This window comes from Garra rufa, chromosome 14 (assembly GCF_049309525.1).
Source record: "Garra rufa chromosome 14, GarRuf1.0, whole genome shotgun sequence".
NCBI lineage: Eukaryota > Metazoa > Chordata > Actinopteri > Cypriniformes > Cyprinidae > Garra > Garra rufa.
The window spans coordinates 8,211,424-8,222,020 of record NC_133374.1 but is presented as its reverse complement, the minus strand read 5'-3'; the positions used below and the strand labels follow the sequence as shown (position 1 = coordinate 8,222,020).

At 32.9% G+C, this 10,597-nt stretch overlaps 3 protein-coding genes across 3 annotated transcripts in view; 1 reads left to right on the top strand and 2 right to left on the bottom strand.

The window, feature by feature from the left end:
* Positions 1 to 281: 281 nt before the first annotated feature.
* Positions 282 to 1,467, bottom strand: lypc (ly6 domain containing, pigment cell). Its single transcript, XM_073817496.1, has 3 exons — positions 1,416 to 1,467; positions 744 to 863; positions 282 to 490 (listed from the first exon to the last, which is right to left on the bottom strand). Exons 1-3 carry the CDS (start codon positions 1,465 to 1,467, stop codon positions 282 to 284), a joined length of 381 nt encoding a protein of 126 aa, XP_073673597.1.
* A 1,111-nt stretch (positions 1,468 to 2,578) lies between these two features.
* On the bottom strand, positions 2,579 to 5,691 carry rps5 (ribosomal protein S5). The gene is made up of 6 exons (XM_073817718.1): positions 5,642 to 5,691; positions 4,875 to 4,982; positions 3,441 to 3,650; positions 3,161 to 3,289; positions 2,813 to 2,911; positions 2,579 to 2,696 (listed from the first exon to the last, which is right to left on the bottom strand). The coding sequence occupies exons 2-6, from the start codon at positions 4,980 to 4,982 to the stop codon at positions 2,628 to 2,630; spliced, it is 615 nt and encodes a 204-aa protein (XP_073673819.1). The 5' UTR covers positions 5,642 to 5,691; the 3' UTR covers positions 2,579 to 2,627.
* Positions 5,692 to 9,222: 3,531 nt separating this feature from the next.
* The window catches only part of cab39 (calcium binding protein 39), an 11,964-nt gene continuing 10,589 nt past the window's right edge, over positions 9,223 to 10,597 (top strand). Inside the window, exon 1 of the mRNA XM_073817653.1 lies at positions 9,223 to 9,357. The gene's annotated coding sequence lies outside the window, so the exon portion shown is untranslated. The remainder of the gene's footprint in view (positions 9,358 to 10,597) is intronic.

Sequence of the window (10,597 nt, the reverse complement as noted above, 5' to 3'; positions counted from 1 at the left end):
ACACAGAGCTAGACAAGACGAGCATTTGAGGTTAAAAAGTATATAAATTGTAATTTTTTGGGGGAAAATAACCAATCGTTTTGCTATAAGATCCTTCTTTCCTCACCTTAGAGCCCTTTGAAACTGTATTTTGGAAGTTCAAACTCAGGGGCACCATAGAAGTCCATTATATAAATTATAATTTCCTTACGACTGAAGAAAGAAAGACATGAACATCTTGGATGACAAGGGGGTACATTATCTGTAAATTTTCGTTCTGAAAGTGAACTACTCCTTTAAGCTTACTTTGAATAAAACAATGTCAGAAGAAGTGAGAGCAGGTTGCTGAACCAGATGAAAGCAGAACTGCTTGAGACGCCATTGCAGAGTGTAGTATCACAACAGTCATTGGTGAAAGTGAAGTTCAAACCCATTGCAAACTTCTCTCCTTTTAGTCCACACAGAGCAGGAAGAACACAGCTCTTTTCATACAAGACGACCTGAAAGTCCCCTGTGCAAAGAAAATTACATAATGACATTCATAGACATGCACAGAATTTATAAATCCCCCTGTATTTTTTATTAATAATCACTTCAGAAGTTGTATAATCAATTCTGTCAAATTTTACTAAAGGCTTTCATGCTCATTTTAGTAATGCACGGTAATGCAAAGGTTTGGTTAAATGTTTATAGAATAGCCCTATGAAGACGTTCTCTCTGCTTGAAATCAAATCAAGTACAGGATGACTTTTACATTTACATACCCCGCTGTGCTACAGCTTTGCTAGAAAGGCAGAGCTGACCCGGTGGACACATAGTAGGGAACTTGAGACAGTCCAGTGGTGATATAGCAGGAAAAACACACGTATAACAGAACAGAGGAACTACAAGAAAACAGATGAAAAGAATTAAATAGAACATTGTAGATATATATATATATATATATATTTTTTTTTTTTTTTTTTTTTTTTTACTGATAAATGCAGGATACTAGTTCATTTATGTAAGTGAGGATAGCAAAATAAAGTAAACTGACATATTATACCCAAAATTTCTTCATACAGTGGACTTCCAGTAAATTTCGGACCAAAAATTATTCAGACACCTTGACCTGATCAGGTTTTGCTTAAGCGTTTTTTCTTTAATTGCTAATGCAATCTTTTTACACCAGACTGAACAGAAGTTGCATGGTAATTGGTCAACAAAGTACTGATAGTCATGTAAATATTGTCATACTAACAGATGTCTGATTTTTTTTGTAGAAAAACCATAGCCAATAAACTGATAATGTGAGAAATTAAGATTTCTAAATAAATTGTTTTGACTACATATCCAGTTCATTTAGGTGGAACTGAACTTCAGATCTAATTTACTGTTAAACTGTCACAATAAAACAAGTGTGAAAAAATGACAGCAACGACTTATTTTTCACTTACCCACAGATGGGAGAAGACAAAAGAAGAGAATGCATCTAAACATCTGCGACATGTTTAGATTTTCCTTGGTCTCCAATGATTAATCAGCGTAATTACAGTTCAGAATATCCCAGTTTGTACATTATCTGATCTACTTGTTGTATTATCAGTGATCTGACCCTCAAATCAGATGCAAGCGGTAACCCTTCCCTTTAAACATTAAAAATGTCTCCACCTTGAAACATAATTCAATTCAGGTTTCAGCAGTTGCTTGACGCAGCTGAAGTCAAACATTATTGGCAGAGGTCTCAGAATAGCCTACGTTATTTCATATAATCACTGAGGCAGAAGAAACTTAACGTCACACTACAAAAAAAAAAAAAAAAAGCTGGCTTACTTTTCAGTATGCAAAAAGAGGTTTTTATAAATCTCAAAGTTACGATCCAACACTTTTGCTGGCAAGAGTAGAGCAAAAGCATGATTTTGATTAGAGAATTTATGTTAATGTAAGACACGCAAGGGAGAGGATGGAAAGTCAAATGACTGAGGGTCTTGTGACTGAAGATGGTCAAAAATCATGATCAAAAAACAAGGCAGAAAAGGTTCTATGAACAGTGTACAGAAATACTTAAAATAAGACATTTTAGACCACACAACTGCTAAAACAGCATGTATAACAAAATTATACTGGCGCACATGAAAAACTCCTTTTGTTTGAGGTACATCAAACAAAAAGACCAAAATTCATCTTTTTGTTAATGTACACTACCTGACTCGAAAAATCTTGGACAACAAAACCAGTCTTTAGTAACACGGGTGTATTTGTAGCAATAGCCAATTTGCATGGGTCAAAATTAGATTTTTTTTTTTTTTTTTAAATCATTAAGATATTAAGTAAAGATTATGTTCCATGAAAATATTTTGTACATTTCCTACCATAAATATCAAAACTTAATTTTTGAATAGTAATACGCATTGCTAAGAACTTCATTTGGACAACTTTAAAGGCAATTTCCTCAATATTTAGATTTTCACACCCTCAGATTCCAGATTTTCAAATAGTTCCATCTGACAAAGACTGTCCTATCCTACCAAAGCATACATCAATGGAAAGCTTGTGACCCTTATAACTGGTTTTGGGGTACAGGGTCACATTTAAAAAAAAAAAAAAAATAGGACAAGTATAGGTTTCACTCTTCCTTTATTGTAATCCAAGTTTATACAAAATGGAGATTAACGGTTGGATTTGGCCACTCTCTCCAGCTCATCTTTCTTCTTGATGGCGTAAGAGTTGGAGGAACCCTGCAACAGACAAAAAAAAAGAACTTTAATAGCCATCAAATAAAAAGATTAATAAAAGATAAATTACTGTTGATGCCCTGAAAGCTTTGATAGCAGTAAAAGACTGTTTATCTCACCTTGGCGGCATTGATGAGCTCATCGGCAAGACACTCTGCAATAGTCTTGATGTTCCTGAAAGCAGCTTCTCTTGCACCAGTGCAGAGCAGCCAGATGGCCTAAAATTGTAACATGATGAGATCATATCATCACCTGCCATTTCTGTGCTCTTTATTTTCTATGAATGTCCACCCAAGTCTGAAGAGGCTTGGTAGAGCGTCTTGGAATAGTATTGGTCTCATAAAAGTAAACATGTATTTTCTTAATGCCATGCTCTTTGTCTAAGGTTAACCAATTGAGAAATAACCATTTAGGCAATGTTTTAGCAAACTCTCACTCAAACGTTATGTCAAGTTGGGGAATCAGACCTGGTTGACTCTGCGCAGAGGGGACACATCAACAGCCTGTCTCCTCACGGTTCCAGCACGTCCGATACGAGTGGAGTCCTCACGAGGGCCGCTGTTGATGATGGCGTTCACCAGAATCTGCAGAGGATTCTGGAAAGGAAATAAAAACTATTATTTAGAAAGCCACATCATCTTAGACATACGTTGATGAGTTATAATACAACATATACATTCTACTAAAATTTAAGCCAGACCAAAGGCAACCAGGCATTAATAAATCTGTGGAAAACTGTCATCTCACCTCGCCGGTGAGCAGGTGGATGATCTCGAAGGCGTGTTTCACGATGCGGACGGTCAGCAGTTTCTTGCCGTTGTTGCGTCCGTGCATCATCATGGAGTTAGTGACGCGCTCCACAATGGGACACTGAGCCTTACGGAAACGCTTGGCTGCGTATCTGCCGCTGGAATGAGGGAGGTATTTGGCATATTTCTCCTTCACGGCAATGTAATCCTAATGAAAGAGAGAAATACATGTTGATCAGCTCAACCCTATTGTATTATATCTGATACAGCCTCTAAATTATCAATATGATCACATTATTACTAAAACATCTACTACATGCCATCTTCTGTCTGAATCAGAGATACATACCATTTTATTAAGCATTTTTGCCATGAAATCAACATAACTTTCATATACAGTAAATAATATTTCAATATAAACATTTACTGGACTGAAACAACTTAAGATTTCATAAATACATATTTAGAAATGTTAAAAGTATCAAAAGACGACACAACAGACTTTTGAGGAATGTTATTGGACAGCTCTTAGTAACTGAATTGAATTGTTTAGTGTATCACAACAAAAACTAGAGCTATTTAATATTTTATACATTAACAGTGGTGGCCAAAAGTATTAGAACACTAGTATTTTCACCAGCTAGAAACGGTTTTAAGTTAGTTAATTCTATCCTTTGCTGTAGTGTGTCAGTAGAAAACATCAGTTTACACTTCCAAACATTCATTTTGTCATTAATTGTAATAAACCAGTGAGATTTTTTTTTGCGTGCACAAGGAGTTTGACAACAGCCAGTGCTCCAGTTTGTGTGGAATGACATAAAGAAACAGAACAAACTAAGTCCAGAAAAATCCAGAAGAACCGTGGCAACGTCTCCAAGATACTTCAAGACACCTACCTGCAAAGCTACCTGGATGGTCCCATCAAATGTTGATTTAATTTAGTTAATAGAAGTGAAGTAATAAAGAAACTGTTTGACAGCATTCTCATTTTACAGCATTTTTACATAAGTGCTGTAGCTTTGCAGGTAGGTTTCTTGAAGCATCTTAGAGACGTTGCCACAGTTCTTCTGGATTTCATCTGTCTCAGTTTATTCTGTTTCTTCATATCATTACAAACAGACTGGATGATGATGAGACCAAATCCCTGTGTGGAGCACTGGCTGTTGTCAGACTCTCACTGGATTATTACTTATTGGCTAAATTAACATTTGCAAATGTAATCTGATATTTCCTACTGACACACTACAGCAAAAGATAGAAATAACTGACTTAAAACCATCTGGTGAAAATACTAGTGTTCTAATAATTTCAGCAACCACTGTATATATAGAACAATTTATATGAACTTCTATATATGGGAAATGATAAGGGCTAATGAGCAAATAAAAAGCAATTCTCACAAAAATGTTGTCTATGAATGTTTCACACATACCTGCAGGGAGATATCATTGATCTGCACATCATCTGTGCTCCATTTGCCAAAGAGTTTGATCTCTGGTGTTTCAGCAACAGCAGGTACAGCCTCCCAATCTTCAGCCATCTATCAAACCAAACGAGATTATTATTTTATGTGCTTAGGGGTTTCCACAAAACATAAAAGTCAGTCATACAGATGTGTGACTAAAGTAACTACATAATTTACCAATATAGAGTAAAAATACTAAATAAATTTAATAAGAACAAGAGTGTCTAAATCATTTTTTCCATATAGAAACTAGGCAATCCTAATGCACTACAAAATTAACTTAAAAAGCAATATTTTTCAGGTAACAACACAAACTATACGATCGAACCATGTTGACAGCACAAAAAATGATTAACGCGATCTGTCTTCATGTTGAACACATGAATACGACCACAAACTATTTACATCCTAAATGCACTCTAACACATTCAATTTCTGCCGAAGCACCTCAATAATACAGTTAACATGATTCAATCAACTGTTATATTATTTGAGAAACAGAAAACAAAGTGCAACAGAACTGAAAGGTGTGGATTCACTCATGGTCGTTTCTAACGGAGAAACAGCGGACCCACGGACCGCTTACAGAACACGTTTAAATTTAGTATTTTTACAAGTTATATATAACATATAAAGGTAAAAATGTAAATATAAGTGTGTTAACAACCAGATGCGTGCACTTCGATGAAGGTAGAAGGGTTATAAACGCTTTAAAACATGTTTTGCGTCGTTACCTTCGCAGCGTGTGTGTGAATGGCGCACTCGAGCAGGCGGAAAGGAAGAGCGACACGAGGAGCGAGAAAAAAACCACTTCCGCTCAATGCGCTTCCGAGTCGAGCGCTTCTTCTGCGTTCACATGTGAACGTTTGTGAGGAATTATCGCCGCCTGGTAGTTGCTATGAATAAAGTGCAACAATATAACCGTCCTAAACTCTTGAAAAATAAAGACTTTCTTTTTCAAGAAATAGTAAGAGTACATAAGCCTCATCAAACTACCCAGCTAACAATTTTTGGTTGATAGATGCATTACAACGTTAGTTTTTTTGTTCCTAGAACGTTATTCTAACGTCAATCTAACGTTTCCATAACGTTAGTAATTGGTTCCCAAAAATAACCAAACACGAACCAAAAACCAACGTTAGGGGAACGTTCTGTGTTTGCTGGGTAATCATTAAATTAGCTACTTTTTAATTCATTTTCTGTGGAGTTTGCCGTTTTAGAGTTAGAGGTAGGGCTACAAGTAGGCTACAACCATGTAACAAACATTTGAGACATAAGCTATGTAAATATAATCGAATACAGTTTAATATCATATGATTTGTGTAATTTTGTAATTTTATATATTTCCCATACATTAAAAAAATTAATGGGTTACTCAACCAAAGCACCCCGGCTCAAATTTTTTTTGAAGATTTTGCTATTATTTCTTCCGAAAAATAGACATGTATGGTGTTGAAAGCCAAATATTAAATGTCATGGATGAATATTTAGCCTACTGAGTAATCCACTGTTTTGTAGAAATGACTCCAGAAAGATGGCACAACATAATGTTATTTTTACACAGAGTTTGGTAGGTCTGTTAGTGAATGTTGACTTTAGCTATCGTTGTTGCATTATGTGCCAATGGTGACCATTCAAAAATCAGAAAACAGCAGTTTCATTTTTCTTTTACTCAAAAGTTTGCTGTAACTCAAGTATTAAAGATATCTTAGTGCCCTTTTAGATAATGGTTTTAACAAACTTTCCTTTTGGCATATTTATTTTTAAGGCCCTATATAGCTCCGTTTCAGAGATATCCCTGCTGAAAAAACCCCCAGCAAAAACCAGCCTAGGCTGGTTGACTGATTTTAGCTGGTTTAAGCTGGAAGTAGCTGGTTTTAGCTGGTCTCCCAGACTGACCAGGAAAGTGGCCAAAACCCCTCTAAAACCAGCCTGCTGAGCAGCTATGACCAGCTAAAACCAGGCAGGTTGACCATCTTTAGCTGTTTTCTTCAGCAGGAATTTAAATTTCAATATGGCTCCAGGAGTAAATCATTAAAATGTACACATTTTCCGTGGTCAAAAAACAAAATCTGAAACTTCTTTTCTTTTAAAGTGTAATGTCTGAAGAACAAATAATGTTGAAATTAGAGATGTGTCTCATTTCCTTCTGTCAAAACAACAATCAGATTTCTCTCTTTAAATGCTGCCGCACACACTTGTGCTGTGACCTCACATTGTTTTGCATGTAGGCAGGTATTTGTTTTAGCAGTAGTTATTTCTAGATTTAGAAGAAATCAAGTGATGCAACTATTATAGTATCACACCTTAACCACTTATCCTGTGCGTGGGCCATTTTACAAACAAACATCCTGTTCATCATTCTGTCTATTACAAATGCATTATTCTGCATCTCTACTAGTCGTTTGTTTAAAGATAGCGTATTATTTAACCATTAGAGGGCGGCAAAGACTATACCACTTTGCTTTGAAATGAGCACAGAGGTTGTCTTTATACTTTTTATATATATTACCTGTATACATAAAACAAAATTAACAAAGCATTAAAAACAACGTTACAATTATTTTAAAGCCTTAAATCTATTCTTTGAATTTTTTTTTTTATGTATTTGTTTATGGACATTCTTATTGATTTTTCCCTTTTCCTATTTATTTATTGTACAAATAAATTTTGTTTATTATTGTATTTGTTTTGGAGTAATTTATATGTTCATTGTTCTTAAAATAGCAAAAAAAAAAAAAAAGGTTCAACCAGATGTCCTCTAGGGGGCCTCAGCATACTTCCAGGGTGTAACAATAAATGTTAAAATTATTTAAATGTAGTTATATTAAAATAATCCTAATTAAAATGCTAACTATTAAAACCAGATAGAATAATATAAAATAAACGTTGTAAATCACTTACGTTTATTTTACTTATTTGGATTTATTTATTTATTTTTGCTTAGGATTTTTTACGAAAATATTTACGTGGAAATTTATTTTGCAAATTGGATGACAACCATCAGTTTTTACTCAATGTGGCTGGACATGATGTAGAGGAAATTAACTTTAATGGACTTTATGGACTTTTTTAGATTACGATTAAAAATCAAAACATCTCAATAACCAGCTCCCTTAAAAAAAAGTGAATTATTTTGCACTTCACTGTGTTTTATTTGTATATTTTAATTTCATAAAATGGTAGTTGAAAGTGCCCATAAATATTTCAAGCAATCAAAATCTTATATTAAATATAAATAAATTGTTTATTTATATAAAACTATTTATTTATTGATGCATTTATTTATGCATTAGTTAATGTAATATTATTATTATTATTATTATTATTATTATTATTATTATTATTATTATTATTATTATTTATTCATTTATCATGAGCCTTCTTCAGTATTTATTTTTACTTACATTTTTTAATTCTCTTCTTTATAAAGTATATAAGTGTAATATTTTAATGTATGTAAACCCTATATTTTAAATAAATCTTGTTTAACAATATTTTACTCCATTACAAAAATATTGAAAATATTTAACCTCCTTCTCTTTTTTAAAATAATTTCTTATAGCAACTATATTACTCAATATTACAAATTACTCAATATTAAATTATTAAATAAATATTGAAAATTATAAATAAATCGTTAAATGCATAAATAAATAAAACTATTTATTTAAATATTTATGCATTTTTATGCATTATTATTTATTTTTATTATTATTATCATCATTATTTTTATTATTATTATTACTATTTTCTTTTTTCTTGGGCCTACTTCAGTATTTATTTTTACTTAAATTGATTTAATTCTCCTCTTCAAAAAGTATATAAACATCTTATTTTAATGTATGTAAACCATATAAACCATAAATATTTTAACAATATTTTTACTCCAATACAAATATATTGTAAATATATAACCTCTTTCTCTTTAAAAAAAACTAAAATAAAAAATCTTATAGCAACAGTTTGAACAATGAACATATAATCAAATGAAAAACATCAATCAGAACAAACCGAATACTGAGATAAATTAATAATATAAATAAAAGTCTTTAGAGTAATTTACAGTACTTTTGCTTTATTTTTTCATGTTGCTGTTAGTATAAGGGCGGTGGTGACCTATTTCTATTTTAAAATCAGTAAATGTGTGTTTTTGTGATGCCCATTTACATTTGTGAATAAAATAAATATATTTTTTCTATTTCTATTTAGAATGTTGGATTTTTCTGCACATGGAGACTGCTAAGAGCGTCAGGGGCTTTTATTTTGACATCCTCCTCGCTGCAGGTTTGCGGAAGTCCTCGCCGCTGTTCGTGCAGCGGTGGTTGTAGCCTGAATACACACACACGGTTGTCCGCACAAAACAGGCAAAGAAACAACACTCCCAAACATCGCATTCCAGGACTTACACCGCTGTTCTCTAGAAAAGGCCGAAGGAGACCCAAACAAGGTGTGATGTTGTTAACTTCTCTTTTGTTGGTTCTTGTTGTGAAGCTAAATGCTGGGAAGTGCATGCAGACAGAGGCCTATCACAGTCATCATATTGCAAAAACCACAAATGCATTTTCGTACATGGTCTGATTCTGGAGATAAACTAATAGAGGCAAGGGGCCTCGTATCTTTTGTGAAGTTGTTTGTAAAGCATTAATTTAAAGAGAAACAAAAAAGTGTCTGGAGGCCTGCCTTCTCTGTATCCATCCATCACACTGGGCCTCTGGTTGCGCAAAAGTATTGGGCTGTTTCTCAAACCAAGTGAGCAACCTACCCAGGGGGCATTTTTTATCCCCATCATAGACATGTTTAAACCTGTGAATCCTCATTATAGACTGATTCTAGATAGACTTGTGACTTAGATTTGAAACGCAGCCGAAGTGAAGCTTCATGATTTCTGATTGAATTCATCATAATTAGACGTGGCCTGCAGGTGCATACGCTTCACACATCTTGATGCAGTGTCCGTTATGTGTTGATATAAACAGTTTGGACATGTTCAGAGCTATAAAGTAATGGTGTAATGGATAATCTGACTTTGCAGATCAGTCTCTGTTGAATTAGATGAAAAGACTTGCAGTTAGGACACAAGTTTACAAGTTACTGCTTTTTATTACTTCTCTTTTAAACCTTTTACTAGATACTAAAATGTAATTGAACTAGCCTGTGTGATCATTAACTGGCATCAGCTGTAAAAAAAAATTTGTTGTTAAATATTCTTTACTGTTTTCCAGTAAATAATAATAATGATTTTATATAAAAATGTTATTAATATTTATTGTACAATTGCATTTTTTATTTCTGTATGCATTATTTATTGATGAATTTATTTACGCATTAGTTAAAGTATTATTTATTATTATTATTATTAATTTATCATGGGCCGGCTTCAGTATTTATTTTTACTCAAATTTCTTTTTTATAAAGTATATAAATGTCATATTTTAATGTATGTAAACCATATATTTTAAATGATTTTTTGTAATATTAATATTTGTAAATAATATTAATGGTTTTGTTTGTAAGTAATATTTATAATGTTATTAATAATTATTGTACAGTTGCATTTTAAATATTAATATTATTAAAGTAAAATAATATTAAATACAATATTATTTCACAGATTATTAAAATATTTAAGAGTTCCCTTATATCAGTCAAAAGTTCTTGAACACTGATTTTTAATGTTTTTTTTTTTG

Bases quoted from the DNA above. Each gene is read 5' to 3' on its own strand.
- lypc (XM_073817496.1), bottom strand. From the start codon at position 1,467: ATGTCGCAGATGTTTAGATGCATTCTCTTCTTTTGTCTTCTCCCATCT. The intron at 864-1,415 runs GTAAGTGAAAAA...GTTTTCTTGTAG, and splicing joins TTGTCTTCTCCCATCTGTGG to TTCCTCTGTTCTGTTATACG. The intron at 491-743 runs GTATGTAAATGT...TTCTTTGCACAG, and splicing joins CAAAGCTGTAGCACAGCGGG to GGGACTTTCAGGTCGTCTTG.
- rps5 (XM_073817718.1), bottom strand. From the start codon at position 4,982: ATGGCTGAAGATTGGGAGGCTGTACCTGCTGTTGCTGAAACACCAGAG. The intron at 2,912-3,160 runs GTCTGATTCCCC...TTACAATTTTAG, and splicing joins CTCTGCGCAGAGTCAACCAG to GCCATCTGGCTGCTCTGCAC. The intron at 2,697-2,812 runs GTGAGATAAACA...TGTCTGTTGCAG, and splicing joins AGCTCATCAATGCCGCCAAG to GGTTCCTCCAACTCTTACGC.